This window comes from Agelaius phoeniceus, chromosome 4 (assembly GCF_051311805.1).
Source record: "Agelaius phoeniceus isolate bAgePho1 chromosome 4, bAgePho1.hap1, whole genome shotgun sequence".
In the NCBI taxonomy this organism is placed as follows: domain Eukaryota; kingdom Metazoa; phylum Chordata; class Aves; order Passeriformes; family Icteridae; genus Agelaius; species Agelaius phoeniceus.
Window position 1 is genome coordinate 74,345,431 of NC_135268.1, and position 16,181 is coordinate 74,361,611.

The window sequence follows — 16,181 nt, forward strand, 5'->3', positions numbered from 1 at the left end:
GCAAAGAGGGGCTGAGAAGGACATGGGGGTGGAAGGGCAGCTCCTCACATCAAGCATGGTCTGGGAGAGGGGAGGGTGTCAGCCCAGGCGGGTGGGGATGGGCAGGGGAGCGAGCAGGGGCAGTGCTGGGGAGACCAGGGGGGTCTGAGGTCCTGCAGAGCTGCAGCTCTCATTGGCTCCCCTGGCACCTCCCAGGGCTCTCAGGAACAGACTCCACAAAAATCTTCCCATGCTTGGGACATTCACAACATTTGGGTTGTAAAATTAGAGAAATTATATTATATTATATTATATTATATTATATTATATTATATTATATTATATTATATTATATTATATTATATTATATTATATTGGGTTATAAAATTATAGAAAATCCTCAGCTGGGAGGGACCCACAGGGATCATCCAGTGCCACCCCTGCCCTGCCCAGACACCCCAAAATCCCACCCTGGGCATCCCTGGAGCCTGTCCCAATGCTCCTGGAGCTCTGGCAGCCTCAGGGCTGTGCCCATTCCCTGGGCAGTGCCAGCACCCTCTGGGGATGAACCTTTCCCGAGATCCAACCTAAACCTGCCCTGGAACAGCTCCAGCATTCCCTGTCCCAGAGGTCAGAGCTGTCCCCACTGAGCTGTCCTCAGCCATCCCTCACAGGGGCTCCTTCTGGACTCCTCCTCATCCTCATGGCCCCGTGGCTGAAGCTGCCCAAGGCTCCCAGGAATTTATTCCTGTCAGATGTGGAGTGTGAGCAGCTGAGGGATGGATGTGCAGCCACCTGAGCCTGGCTGCCCAGGGAGCTGAGCTCAGGGACCCTGAGACAGCCCAGGGGATGGGGACGGATGGATGATGGAGGGATGGAGGGATGGATGGATGGATGGATGGATGGAGGGATGGATGGATGGATGGATGGATGGAGGGATGGATGGATGGATGGATGGAGGGATGGATGGATGGATGATGGATGGATGGATGGATGGATGGATGGATGGATGGATGGATGATGGATGGATGGATGGATGGATGGATGATGGAGGGATGGATGGATGATGGACGGATGGGGGATGGATGGATGGAGGGATGGATGGATGGATGGATGGATGATGGATGGATGGAGGGATGGATGGATGGATGGATGATGGATGGATGGATGATGGATGGATGGATGGATGATGGATGGATGATGGATGGATGGATGATGGATGGATGATGGATGGATGATGGATGATGGATGGATGGATGATGGATGGATGGATGGATGGAGGGATGGATGGATGATGGATGGATGGATGGATGGATGGATGGATGGATGGATGATGGATGGATGGATGGATGGATGGATGGATGATGCATGATGGATGGATGATGGATGGATGGATGGATGATGGATGGATGGATGGATGATGGATGGATGGATGGATGGATGGATGGATGATGCATGATGGATGGATGATGGATGATGGATGGATGGATGACAGATGGACAGATGGACGGATGGATAGACGGACCCTGAGGCAGCCCAGATGAGGATGGATGATGTCTGACACCTGCCAGGTGTTGTTCACACCCCCACACTCAGAAGGACCTCCCAGACACAAGTGCCCACCTCAGGTTGCTGCTGACAGCTCTGCCAGGGTGTGGGAAGTGCCAGCCTGGGACAGAAACAGGCAGGAGGGCAATGAAATGCACTTTTGGAACCAATCCCCATTTTAGATTGGTTTCTGTATCAAAGGGAGAGCACAGAAAGGTTGGGGCAGCACAGCCAAGGTGACTCAGCAGGGAATGGGCTGAGGTGGGGATGGACAGAGATGGGACCTGGGCCTGGCTTTGGGGCTGCAGATCTGGGCCTGGCTTTGGGGGTGCAAATCTGGGCCTGGCTTTGGGGGTGAAGATCTTGGGCTGGCTTTGGGGGTGAAGATCTGGGCCTGGCTTTAGGGGTGTAGATCTGGGCCTGGCTTTGGGGCTGCAGATCTGGGCCTGGCTTTAGGGGTGTAGATCTGGGCCTGGCTTTGGGGCTGCAGATCTGGGCCTGGCTTTGGGGATGCAGATCTGAGCCTGGGTTAAGGGGTGTAGATCTGGGCCTGGCTTTAGGGCTGCAGATCTGAGCCTGGCTTTAGGGGTGCAAACCAGGAGCTGCCCTGTGCATCACTGTGTGACCCCTCCCAGATGGGGCTGCATTTTGTCTTTGCAGCTGGACCTGGAAAAGGACCTGGAAGGACTCCCTGAGGGCATTTGGCTCAGCAGCAGCACCTGCAGAGGGCAATGACAAATTCGATTTTAAATCAGGAGATGAAGTTCTGTGCTGATGCACACGGGCTCTGTCTGTGTCCCACATGAGCCTGATTTGCTCAGGTGGGGCAAAATGAGCCCAGCAAAGGGAAGCACCCAGTTTAGCCAGTCCAGAGCCCAGTGACCATCCCAGCAGGGACCACAGCTGTGCCCGGGGTACCCAGGGCCAAGGATCACCCCAGGACTGCTGGATCTGATTCCTGCAGGGGGATCCCAAACCCTCTCTCCTGCTGGCTCTGATTCCTGGATCCCAAACCCTCCCTCCTGCTGGTTCTGATTCCTGCAGGAGAATCCCAAACCCTTTCTCCTGCTGGATCTGATTCCTTCAGGAAGATCCCAAACCCTCTCTCCTGCTGGATCTGATTCCTGCAGGGGGATCCCAAACCCTCCCTCCTGCTGGACCTCATTCCTGGATCCCAAACCCCTCTCCAGGTCCCTGCCAGGGGGCCAGGGGCTGCCCTGCTCACAACAATTTCACCTGCAGCCAGCCCTGGCAGCCTCCCTGCCTGTGCAGTGCAGTGGTGGTGGCAGGGAGAGGGGATGTGAATTCCCACCTGCCTCACACGGCTGCTTTGGGCTCTAATTGATACAAACCACTCCAAAAGCACACATAGGAGCTGTTGTGTAAGCAGGAGTTGTTATTGTTAAAAAAAACATTACGAGTGAGTTATTGGTCTGACAGATGGAATTATCAGGGAATTATATTTTTATCAATCATCTCACATTTCCTTTCCTCTCATCTTTCTTTTCTCACCCTCGAGCTCGAGGCTGGCAGCCCAGCACGGAGTGCCAGGAGTGTTCATCACCCCTCAGTGGCACAGGTGAGTAACTGAGCTCTTCCACAGAGCCTGGGGTGGAGAACTCTGGGATCATCCGGGGTGTGAGATGGGCAGGAAGGGCTCAGAACACGATGGCTGAGCCTGGCATGGGCAGGAGGGGCTCAGAACACGATGGCTGAGCCTGGCATGGGCAGGAATTGCTCAGAACACGATGGCTGAGCCTGGCATGGGCAGGAATGGTTCAGAACACAATGGCTGAGCCTGGCAGGGGCAGGAAGGGCTCAGAACACGATGGCTGAGCCTGACATGGACAGGAATGGTTCAGAACACGATGGCTGAGCCTGGCATGGGCAGGAATGGTCCAGAACATGATGGCTGAGCCTGGCATGGGCAGGAATGGCTCAGAACACAATGGCTGAGCCTGGCATGGGCAGGAAGGGCTCAGAACACGATGGCTGAGCCTGGCAGGGGCAGGAAGGGTTCAGAACACGATGGAGGGTTCAGAACACGATGGCTGAGCCTGGCATGGGCAGGAATGGTCCAGAACACGATGGCTGAGCCTGGCATGGGCAGGAGGGGCTCAGAACACAATGGCTGAGCCTGGCATGGGCAGGAAGGGCTCAGAACACGATGGCTGAGCCTGGCATGGGCAGGAAGGGCTCAGAACACGATGGCTGAGCCTGGCATGGGCAGGAAGGGCTCAGAACATGATGGCTGAGCCTGGCATGGGCAGGAATGGTTCAGAACACGATGGCTGAGCCTGGCATGGGCAGGAGGGGCTCAGAACACGATGGCTGAGCCTGGCATGGGCAGGAATGGTCCAGAACACGATGGCTGAGCCTGGCATGGGCAGGAGGGGCTCAGAACACGATGGCTGAGCCTGGAGATCGCTGCCCCCTGCCCTGCTGGCTCTGGGCTGGGCAGAGCTCCAGGGAGCTGGGGCTGTGAGGAGGAACCTGCCATGGGAGCATTCCCCATTAGGAATTCCATCATTACAGCAGGGAACTGCTGTGCTGGAGGAGGATGAGGATGGTTTCTATCTATCTTCTGGAGATGTTGGGGGGTCACTGGAGCTGCTGAGGGGTGCTGCTGGGTGCTGCCCTGGGGGCAGGAGCAGCACAGCTCAGGCTCCCTGCTCTGGGCTCTGAGCTCCAGGAGAGCCCTACAGTGCCCAGGGGGCTCTGCAAGGAGAGCTGGGGTGGGATTTGTGAGGGTGAACTGCCAGAGGGCAGGGATATGGGATATTGGGAATCAGGAATTGTTCCCTGGCAGGGTGTGAGGCCCTGGCACAGGTGCCCAGAGCAGCTGGGGCTGCCCCTGCATCCCTGGCAGTGCCCAAGGCCAGGCTGGACACTGGGGCTGGAGCACCTGGGACAGTGGGAGGTGTCCCTGCCATGGCAGGGGTGGCGCTGGGGGAGCTCTGAGGTCCCTCCCAGCCAGGCCATTCCCTGATGCAATGATCAGGGAGAGCTCCCAGTGGCTCCCACAGTGGAACTGGAGAGGAAGCTGCTCCCTGAGGGCTGGTTGGTGGTGAAGCCAAGCTCCCCAGGACTCTTGAAGAGCCAAAGCCCCTGCAGAGGTGGCTGTCCCCATGCCAGAACTGCTCCCTGTCCCAGGCTTTGGTGGATAACTGGATAACAAACCCTCCTCCTCCCCTTGGACAGTGCTCAGCACTCTGCTGCTGGCTGGGACTTTTACAGCCACAAGACATAAATATTGATTTTATTATTATTTTTATTATTTTATTATCCAAATTTATTGGATTTCTCTGGAGTTAATCTGTATCCAAAATGTGAAACATTTCTGGAATACCTATCCCATAAATATGGAATCCTGGAATGGTTTGGGCTGGGAAGGACCTCAGAGCTCCCCCAGTGCCACCCCTGCCATGGCAGGGACACCTCCCACTGTCCCAGGTGCTCCAGCCCCAGTGTCCAACCTGGCCTTGGGCACTGCCAGGGATGCAGGGGCAGCCCCAGCTGCTCTGGGCACCTGTGCCAGGGCTTTGCACCCTCACAGGAGGAATTCCTTCCCAATATCCCATCTAAACCTTACCTCTTTCAGTTTAAAGTCATTACCCCTTCAATAAGGAATAAAATAAATAGTCCATGTAGAAAACATCTCCCAGTTCTAACCTCTGTGCAAGGAAATGCCATTTCCTCCCTTCATGCTCTGGGAATGACCAAATGGGACAAGTGGTTCCTCTGAATCCCTTCTGGAACTCTGCTGCTCTCCCAGCATTGCCCCCTGCCCAGGCACCCAGCTGTGGAACCCTTCACACATTTGTTATTGGCTCCACGTTTGCTTTAATTGCTCTGTTAATTGATGATGCAGTCACAGACTGAAATAGATAACCTGCTTGGCAGCCTGGGCTCCTAAAATAAGCAACTTCATTAATATGATTAGGAGCAAAATCTTTTACTGCTTCAGGTACTCAGTACTAAATTGAAGAATGAGCATTGAATAGTTCCTCAGGCAGGTCTCATTTTTACAAAGTATAAAAATTCAGTTAATTTTAAAGGTTTCTGTCCCAAAATAGTCCTGTACTGTACTTTAATAGTAAAGCAATAAAAAGCCTTTCCTTGAAGAAAGAAAGAAAGAAACACAATGTAAAATATTACAAGTTCCCAGATACCCAGGGCATGACTAATACTGGGATGAGGATTTTCTGACTGGTCAGAAAGCAAGGAATGATGAGAGGATGCTCATGCAATTAACACAGGGCGATGGTTTGTGATTTGTGGGATTTTAGTTACCAGGCTAAATTTAAACCCTTAATTTACCTAAATTAAAATTGCTCAGTCTGGTTACAGCCTTTTCTCAGCCAAGTCTGAAAATGAGCTCCAGTTGCATGTTATTGCTCTTACTTTGGAGGTTTATAATTATAACTTCAGCAGTTTCAGCATGATCAGATGCTTAAAGCTGAGGCAGTCACTCGTTACCCTGGGGAGGATTTGGGGAGCTCAGGTCCTGGACTAATTCAGGGCTTCTCTTTTCTCATGCAGGCCCCCAGTGGTGCGGATTCTATGAAAGGAACTCTTATTTCTGTAGCAATGCTATAAAATAAAGGTTTATTTCCTGGATTTCCTCATGAAGGTGCCTGTTAGCTCCTGGCCAGGCCAGGCTGCAGCTCTGCCTGCTCAGAGCCAGAACCAAAAGCAGAGTTTGTGTCTGAGAGAGGTCTCAGGAGCAGAGCAAAAAGCAGAGTTTGTGTCTGAGAGAGGTCTGAGGAGCAGAGCAAAAAGCACAGTTTGTGTCTGAGGTCCAGGAGCAGAACCAAAAGCACAGTTTGTGTCTGAGAGAGGTCCAGGAGCAGAACCAAAAGCACAGTTTGTGTCTGAGAGAGGTCCAGGAGCAGAGCAGATGGGGCTGGACAGATGGAGCAGGAGGGGCCAGCGAGGGCAGCAGCTCTGCTCCCCAGGGCTCCTGCAGGAATGGCAGCACAGCAGGGACAGGGGAGGGCAGGAGGGGCTGGAGCAGCTCCGAGGAATGGGGGGAGCAGAGCTGAGCTGGGGCAGCGGGGAAGGGCTGGTGGCAGGGACCCCAGGGACCCTTGCAGCGCTCTGCCAGCCTGCCACCATGCCAGGCTGCTCCAGCTCAGTGTCCAACCCGGCCCTGGGCACTGCCAGGGATCCTGGGGCAGCCCCAGCAAATCTGGGAATTCCAGCCCAGGCAGGAATTCCTTGCCAAGATCCCAGCCCAATCTCCCCTTTCCCAGTGGGAGCCATTCCCTGGCTCCTGTCCCTGCAGGCCTTGTCCCCAGCTCCTCTGCAGCTCTCCTGGAGCCCCTGCAGGCCCTGCCAGGGGCTCTGAGCTCTGCCTGGAGCCTTCCCTTCTCCAGGGCAACATTCCCAGCTCTGCCAGCCTGGCTCCAGAGCAGAGGGGCTCCAGCCCTGCAGCAGCTCTGGGGCCTCCTCTGGGCTCTCTCCAGCAGCTCCACGTCCTCCTGCTGTTGGCCCCAGGGCTGGGGCAGCTCTGCAGGTGGGCTCTCACCTCAGGGAGGGGCACAGGGACACAATGCCCACCTTGCCTTGGGCACCTGCCCAGGCCTGAGCAGGGGCTCTGGGTCCCAGCACACACAGCCAGGGCAGGTCCAGTTCTCTTCCAGCTCATGGAGGGGAGAGGAAATCCTCCAAACCCACACTGAAGGCGTCTGCCCTAAGGAGGCACTTGAGAAAAAGGAAGATTCCAGAGAAGGACAAGACTTCAAGGTCAGTGTAACCTCTGGAATTGACCCAGGGAAGGTGAGGACGAAGCACTGGTTTTGGGATTTAACTTTTTAACCTTTTATCCATTTAACTTTCACGAGGGACTCTGGAATGAGCATCCCTTATCTCTTGGAAGGGATGGGCACTGGAAGAATCCTGCACAGGCTTGGCCTGTCCATCCTTGGAGGTATTGAGACCTTCATGGACACAGTCCTGAGCAGCCTGGTGCAGGTGGATCTGCCAAGGCCTGGCACTCCTCAGTATGGGGCAGCAATGGTTCTGTGTGCTCAGGGCCCCTGGAGGGGATGGGGCAGGAATGAGGGGGTCAGGTGGGGGTCAGGGTGGAGGGCTTTGGTTGTGAGGGAACCCAAGTGTGACTGTGAGGAGAAATTCTCAGTCCTGGATGGGGTGTGGGGCAGGGCAGGAAGGGCAGGGGCGAAAGGGAGAGCCAAGGAGACAGTGTGAGTGCCTGAGGGAAGGGTGGGAGCACCAGGAAACTGCATCAGGAGGAGAGGAGGGGAGCCAGGGGAGCTCCTGAGGCAGGGAAGGGTCACCACACACACTGTCCACACATCCTTGGGAGCTGTAGGCAAGATCCTGGCCTTGGCAGGAAGCAGAGCAAAGAAAGGGACCCCAAGGAGTGAGCAGTGCCTCAGGCAGGTAGCAGAGCTTGGAAGTGAGTGGATCCCTCAAAAGAATGCATGGATGATGGATGAAGTCACCCTTCCCCTTCATTGAGATCCATCTGCCCAAAGATAGACTTGCCTTGCACAGACACCTCCATTCCAGCAAGTCACGTTGGGCTCCCTTTGAAGTCAACAGAGAAGAACAGCAAATTTGAGGACATGCTTCATCTCCTCCCAAAATAGAGACTAAAACAGATTAGCTGACTCATGCCCTAAAAGACTCTGATTTTCCCCCACAGATTACAGAGAGAGCTCACACAGCTGGGCTCAGATTAGTATGTGCTGAGGGAGCTGAACTTTCCACAACTCTGTGCTCCAGCCCAGCCATGGTGGGACATGGAGCAGAATTCCAGGGGTGGGCTGGGACACTGGACAAGGACAGGGAGTCACAGGGAGAGGGGACATGGCTGAGCACAGGGCCACGCTGGCCATGGGGCCCTCATGGACAGGGAGGACAGGGAGCAGCCTGGGATCTGCCAGGGGTCTCAGGGCACAGCCCAGGGTGTGCTCTGCAGCTCTGGCCCCTGAGTGCCACCAGGGCAGGGCACAGGTGGGACAGGCAGCCTGCCAGGCTGTGAGTGAGGAACACGCTGGAAAATGAACACTTGGCAGTGTTTCAGGCACTAAACAATAAATGAGATAGAAAACAGGTATAAAAGAGCCATAAAACAGGTACAAACCAGATGTAAAAGAGATATAAAATAGGCATAGAAGAGCTATAAAAGAGATAGAAAACAGGTGTCATGGCTTGCCCAGGCCCAGCCCAGAGCCCTGATGCTGCTGCAGGCTGGATCAGGGAGGTCAGAGTGAGGACCTGGGCAGTCCTGGCACATCTGAATTTGAAGTGCCTAACATGCTCCAGTACAGTCAAAGAATCATGGAATGATTTGGGTTGGAAGAGACCTCAAACACCATCCAGAGCCACCCCTGCCATGGCAGGGACACCTCCCACTGTCCCAGGCTGCTCCAAGCCCTCTCTAGCCTGGCCTTGGGCACTGCCAGGGATCCAGGACAGCCCCAGCTGCTCTGGGCACCCTGTGCCAGGGCCCCTGTGCCATGGGGAAAGTGACACAGGAAGGTGCAGCCTGTGAGGGGACATGGCTCCTTCCAGTGAGCCCAGAAGGTGCCCAGGAAAATCCCCCACCTGCTTTAGATACCCTGGTGAGATGCCCAAAATGAGGGTAACTACACCCAGCTCTTGGGAACCTGAATCTAGAGAAAACTCGGGATTCCTTCCTGTGAATGGTGCCTGAATTGTTTAAAATTTCATTCCTTGTGCAGTGATGAGAGCCCTGCATTGGCAAGGGCTGGACCTGGGGGGAAAACACCCTTCAGGAGAGGCTGGGGATAAACAGGAGCCTGAGAGAGGGGGCAGGAGGGCACATCCCCAATGAAGCTTCACCCTGAGAGGCTGGGGATAAACAGGAGCCTGAGAGAGGGAGCAGGAGGGCACATCCCCAATGAAGCTTCACCCTGAGGCAGCTGGGGATAAACAGGACCCTAAGAGAGGGGGCAGGAGGGCACATCCCCAATGAATCTTCACCCTGAGAGGCTGGGGATAAACAGGAGCCTGAGAGAGGGAGCAGGAACAGCTTCACATCCCCAGTGAAGCTTCACCCTGAGGGCCAGCAGGCTCCAGGTGCAGTCTGGGCTGTGGAAGTGCCAGCTGGGATGGGAGAAGGAGCTCCAGAGCCTTCCTGGGTACTGCTGAGCCCCAGTTCCAGACTAAAGGGGAGCACTGGAGCTCCTCCAGTGAGCCAGCGTGGGCTGGGAGCTGCTCTGAACTGTCCTGGCCTGATATCCAGCCCTGCCAGTGCCACGGGCACAGCTTCAGGATGGATGTCTTGACTCACGTCTTATGCAACCCCTCTCCTCCCCAGGAAGTGAGAAGGAACCCATTAAATCTGCCCACACAGCGTCTCTAATGCCTGAGCTGGAAGTGGTGGGAATTATGATGGATATATGGAGCCCTTCCCCAGGTTTTCAGGCAAATCAGGGGAAAGTTCCTTCAAAAAATGTACAGCTAATTATGGATTTTCCAGCTGCGATAATGTTTGAAGGTCTAAGTCTTTAATTAAATCAGAGGTTTACGAGTGAACATTCCTGGTAGGAGTCTGTAGGGAGTAGCCTTTGAATTGGTAAATCAGCTCCTGAATAAACCACTTGTCAAGCTGAAACGCTGCGTTCCCTGAGTTCTGTGCTAAGTTTAAACAAGAAAATAACTGAATTTCATGGAGATGAAAAATGGCAGTGCTGGGAACTGGAGATTTGCGCTCACCCTCAGGTGCAGTGCAGCTCCTGCAGAACATTTTCTGTCTGTGCCACCCCATCAGCTGCTGCTGCTGCTCCAGCAGTGGAATCATTTGTGCTCCATCAGCCCCTGCTCCCTGTGCTGCCCCAGCTGCCACAGCCACAGCCCCTGGCAGGGTGTGAGGCCCTGGCACAGGTGCCCAGAGCAGCTGGGGCTGCCCCTGCATCCTGGCAGTGCCCAGGGCCAGGCTGGATGGAGCTTGGAGCAGCCTGGGAGGTGTCCCTGCCATGGCAGGGGTGGCTCTGGATGGTGTTTGAGGTCTCTTCCAACCCAAATCATCAGGGGTGGCACTGGGTGGCTTTTAAGGAGTTTTCCACCCCAAACCTTTCCATGATCCTATCCCCTGCTATGGACACAGCTGCCACTGCCCCTTCAATACCCCAGTGTGAGCCTTGCTGGAGGGCTGCTGAGCCCAGGTCCCTCAGATCAGTCTATCCCATTAATCTGTTTTCTTGGTTTAATCCTGATTTGCTCTTTTCAGCTCAGAAACCTCAGCTAAGCCCAGATCCCATTTATCCCTCAATCTGATTGAGCTGGAATCAGCCAATAAACCCTGCAGCCTCTGGATTGCAGTGATCAGGGCACTTTGCTGGTGCTGATGCAGGCAGCCAGGAGCAGGACCAGCTCCCAGCCTGGCTGGAATGCTCTCCCAGCCGGGGATGCCCTGTGCTGCAGTGTCCCCCTGCTCCCAGCATGGAGTACAGCCCCCATTCCTGTGTCCCCCATTCCTGTGTCCCCCATTCCTGTGTCCCCCATTCCTGTGTCCCCCATTCCTGTGTCCCACTGCTCCCAGCATGGAGCACAACCCCCATTCCTGTGTCCCCCCATTCCTGTGTCCTCCCCATTCTTGTGTCCCCCCATTCTTGTGTCCCACTGCTGCCAGCACGGGGCACAGCCCCCATTCCTGTGTCCCCCCATTCCCAGCACAAAGCACAGCTCCCCATTCCTGTGTGCTCCCATTCCTGTGTCCCACTGCTCCCAGCACAGAGCACAGCCCCCATTCCTGTGTGCCCCCATTCCTGTGTGCCCCCATTCCTGTGTGCCCCCATTCCTGTGTCCTCCCCATTCCTGTGTCCCCCATTCCTGTGTGCCCCCATTCCTGTGTCCCACTGCTCCCAGCATGGGGCACAACCCCCATTCCTGTGTCCCCCATTCCCAGCACAAAGCACAGCTCCCCATTCCTGTGTGCTCCCATTCCTGTGTCCCACTGCTCCCAGCACAGAGCACAGCCCCCATTCCTGTGTCCCCCATTCCCAGCACAGCTCTCCATTCACGTTTCCCACTATTCCCAGCACAGAGCACAGCCCCCATTCCTGTGTCCCCCATCCTGTGTCCCCCATCCTGTGTCCCCCATTCCCAGCACAGCTCTCCATTCATGTTTCCCACTATTCCCAGCACAGAGCACAGCCCCCATTCCTGTGTCCCCCATTCCTGTGTCCCCCATCCTGTGTCCCCCATTCCCAGCACAGCTCTCCATTCATGTTTCCCACCATTCCCAGCACAGAGCACAGCCCCCATTCATGCTTCCATTCCCTTTTTCTCCCTGTTTCTCCCCGAGCCTGCGCTGTGCTCAGGAGCTCAGCCTGTCATCAGCCTCCTCTCTGATTCCTGGTTTCGTGTCCTGCAGCCCCAGCCTGAGCTGCTTCCCTGGCACAGATCACAGCCAGCCCAGCTCCTCCTGCTGCTGGGAACTCCCCTGGCCTCGCTGACTGAATCACCTGCCCATCACTCTGCCGTGCCAGCTGGCTCCTGCTGCCCACCCTTCTGACACACCTGATCTTCCCTCCCTTGCCTCCTCCTCTCCATTTTTAACGGGAGCTGATGTAGAGATCACCTGGACCTCTGCCATGGAACCATCTCCATTTTTGCAATCACAAACCAGGGGAAAGGCTCAGTCAGGTGTCAGTGTTCCTAAGGTACCTGATACTGAAATACACAGGCACTAAAGCAGCTGAGATTTGTTTTCCAGAGCAGCTGAGGAATCCTGTTGATCAGATCCCAGTAATGATGAGCTTCCAACCACCTTGGAGCACAGAAATCCTCACGTTGAAAACTTGGCAATTAACGTGTCACTGGCACCAGCCAGAGCCTGATGTTCAAACATTCCTCTTCTCCAAGGTATCTGAAGTCACGATTGTATTTTATATTCTCCCCTGCAATTAGCACATTAATCAATCCCTGTATTTTAATATATTACATGTCACCTTTAAAACCCCTGAGGCTGACAGAGTTTTGAGGGAAGGCAGGTTCTTCTCTCTCCAAGAATCTCCCCCAGCAATGGCCTTTCTAAAAATTCCTCTGCCATTTTCATTTCAAGTGACATTTCACTGGAAAGGATTGGAGCAGATTCCATCTGAGCCTGAGTAAGTCTCTGGATATTGTTAGTCAATTAATAAAAATGTGAATAGCTTCCTGTGTGATGTGCGAGCGATAAACACTCAGCCAAGCCTTCCTCCTCCCCTCCCTGCCTGTGAATCGCTCTGCTAAAAATAAAGGCAGTGACAGAATTTGGGGCTGGCGTGACGAGAGGAGCCCTCCAGAAGCGGCAGGTTCCTCGCAGGTGCCTCTCGGAGCTGTTCTCAGCACCACAGCGCGCTCGGCTGCCGGCCCTGGCCGCGCTGCAGCGAGGGGGAGCCGGCCCTGGAGCCGAGCCGGGCTCCTCGGGCTGCCAGGGAGATACAGGGAGGAATCGCTGCCCCTTCCAGCGGGGTTTGCTGCGTGGCTGCTGCCTCTGCTCCCCCAGGCAGGCAGCCCACGGCTGCTGTTCCCTGCTCCGAGGGGATGGTTTAGGGATGTGCACAAACGAGCACTGGGACGGGCTGAGCCCAGCACGTTTAACTGCGTTTGCAGCAGGAGATGGCTCTGAATGTCAGGCTGCATTTTCTTGTCAGCATCTTAATTCTTTTAAGGAATGTTTGCCTAGCTGCATTTGAGCATTCACATTTATCTGGTGCTGAAAAACAACCCCCCAAGTCACTGCAGAGCCAGTGCAGACGCTGCCTTTTGAGAGATGTTCTGCTGGATACCGGGCAGAGAGCTGCTCCCAGCAGAATAAAGAACACGGGAGAAGGAAATGCTCTGGGAGCATCTCGATCTTCCAGTCCTGCAGCTTCCCTGCTCGTGGAGGGTGCAGTTATTTATTGGCTGGGCACAGAGCTGTGCACAGCTGGCTCCACTGCTGATACCTTTAACTACTGGGATGGGGACACAGGGACTGAGGGGCTGCCACTGGCACCTGCACGGCCCGGGGCTCCTGTCCCTGCTCTGCAGCTCCAGGGGAGCCAAAAGCCATGGGAAATAACTCCTGCTTTTAATGGGAAATTCCTCCTGTGCCCTTGCTGGCCCCAGCTGAAACATGGAGTGTTAACCAGTGCCTGGATGCCTCAGGGAGAGCTTATCACAGAGTCAGGGAGTCATGGCATGGGCAGGGATGGAAAACCAGCCAGCCCCAACCCCCTTGTCATGGACAGGGATGGAAGGGATGGAAAACCAGCCAGCCTCAACCCCCTTGTCATGGGCTGGGATGGAAGGGACCCTAAAAACCAGCCAGCCCCAGCCCCCTTGTCATGGACAGGGATGGAAAGGATGGAAAACCAGCCAGCCCCAACCCCCTTGTCATGGACAGGGACATCTCCCACTGGATCAGGGGGCAGCTGTGTCAGGGGAAGGCAGAGCTCCTCCCTCCCTCCTGCAGGGCACCTGGAGGGAAGCCAGGGAGGATGGCAGGGAATGGGAAGTATGGAGGATTTGATGGATCAGGAAGCCATGGAGGATGACAGGGAATGCAAGCCATGCAGGATGGCAGGGAATGGGAAGCTATGGAGGATTTAATGGATCAGGAAGTGATACAGGATTTCAGGGATCAGGAAACCATGGAGGATTTCATGGATGAGGGAGCCATGGAGGATTTCATGGATCAGGGAGCCATGGAGGATTTCATGGATCAGGGAGCCATGGAGGATTTCATGGATCAGGGAGCCATGGAGGATTTCATGGATGAGGGAGCCATGGAGGATTTCATGGATCAGGGAGCCATGGAGGATTTCATGGATGAGGGAGCCATGGAGGACTGACACGCAGATCTAAAGGTGTCCATGGACAGGTCCATCTCATGTTCTCCACCTGCCCAGACTTTGAGTCTGTCCTTTCAACCCAGCTGGGGAATGGTTCCTGACAGACCACCAGAGACCCCCAGTCCTGCTGGAGAGCTTGGGAGCGAGTTGAACGGAATTCCCATGTAGGACAATCCCACTCATTTCCTGCTCACACAGGACTGCCTCAGAATGCCTGATTTCAGTGGGATCCACCACCGAGGGGCTCCGGGAGAGCTGGAGAGGGACTGGGACAAGGGACAGGACACAGGGAATGGCTTCCATTGCCAGAGGGCAGAGTTCGGACAAGGGGACAAACACCAGGAAGGTTTTATTCACAGGAGGGGTGACCGGACATTGGCCGGGCTGCCCGGGGAAGCCTGGAGTGCCCATCCCGGGAGGTGTCCCGGGAAGGGCTGGAGGTGGCACTCGGAGCTCTGGGCTGGGGACAAGGGGACATCGGGCACAGCTGGGACTGGATGGTCTGGGAGGGCTTTTGCAGCCCCAGAGATGCTGTGATCCTGTTGGACCGGACATTACCGGGGAGCTTTCCTGGTACACGTTACTGGCGGCGGCTACCCCCGGATCCCTGTCAGTGACCCGGCCGGGCTGGGCGGAGCTCCCCGGGCAGCGGAAGGTGTCGGTTCTGCTGGCAGCTCGGTCCTGTCCGGCCCGGCCCGGCCCAGCCCGCTCCGGCCCCACGGTCCCTCACGGTCCCCCACGGTCCCTCACGGTCCCTCACGGTCCCTCACGGTCCCTCACGGTCCCTCACTGCCGGCCCCGGCCCCGCCCCCGCCTCTATCCGGGCACTTCCGCTGCCCGCCAAAACCCCCGCGCGCGCGCGCTCCCGTAGCCCCGCCCCGCCGCTGCCCGCCCACCAATCACCGCGCGGGAAGCGGAGCTCGCGGCCCGGCCCCGCCCCCGTCGCTGACCAATGGCGGCGCGGGGAGGGGGCGGTCCCGGCGCGTGCGCTCGCGGGGCGGGTGCGAGTCCCTGACGACCGGGCGGGACACGGGGACAGCCGGACACACGGACACGGTGCGGGGGGGGACACACGGACACGGCCCGCCGCCATGGAGCACGGCCAGCAGCAGCAGCAGCAGGAGGAGGAGCAGGAGGAGGAGCAGCAGCAGCAGGTGAGCACGGGGTCGGGCGGGCGGGAGCAGCCGCTCACCGACCGGAGCGGTTGTGTGCGAGTCTGTGTGTCCTCCCTATGTGTGTCCGTGTGTCCCCGTGTCTATGTGTGTTCCTGTATCCGTGTGTGTGTATGTGTGTCCGTGTGTCCCCGTGTCCGTGCGCCACGCTGGCTCCTCACGCTGCTGGGGCTGGGGCAGCCGGCCGGTGTCACCTCTTGCCCCGTGAAAGGGCTCTTAAGGGGTCACCCCGCCGGAAAGGGGGACCCGGCTGGCCCGAGCCCCTTCCCGGCTCCCAGCAGGGCCCGAGCCCGGCCTGGTCCCCCGGTGCCTCCGGTCCCTCGCTGCCCCTCGGTGTCCCCGGTCCCTCGGTGCCCCCGGTCCCTCGGTGCCCCGCTCTGCCCCTCGGTGCCCCCGGTCCCTCGGTGCCCCGCTCTGCCCCTCGGTGCCCCCGGTCCCTCGGTGTCCCTCTCTGCCCCTCGGTGTCCCCGGTCCCTCGGTGCCCCGCTCTCTCCCGGGATAAGGGTCCCACCGGCTCCGGAGCTCCCTGCTCTCCCAGGAGAAGGCTGTGTGCTCTGTCATTGTGCTGATTACAGGCTGATAAAGATGCGTTGTTCCCCTCGGGGCTGGTTCTGCCCCGGGGACAGGTGAGTGCGGCTGCTGAGCCGTGACCTGCAGGGCACTCAGG

At 56.6% G+C, this 16,181-nt stretch overlaps 1 protein-coding gene across 4 annotated transcripts in view; it reads left to right on the plus strand.

Moving 5' to 3' along the window:
- The first annotated feature begins 15,307 nt into the window (after window positions 1-15,307).
- Window positions 15,308-16,181, plus strand: part of LOC129120932 (uncharacterized) — a 55,991-nt gene continuing 55,117 nt past the window's right edge. For all 4 annotated transcript variants that reach the window (XM_077177942.1, XM_077177943.1, XM_077177945.1 and 1 more), the window contains exon 1: window positions 15,308-15,496. In XM_077177942.1, the coding sequence (XP_077034057.1) occupies window positions 15,434-15,496 (63 nt within the window). In that variant the 5' untranslated portion in view covers window positions 15,308-15,433. The remainder of the gene's footprint in view (window positions 15,497-16,181) is intronic.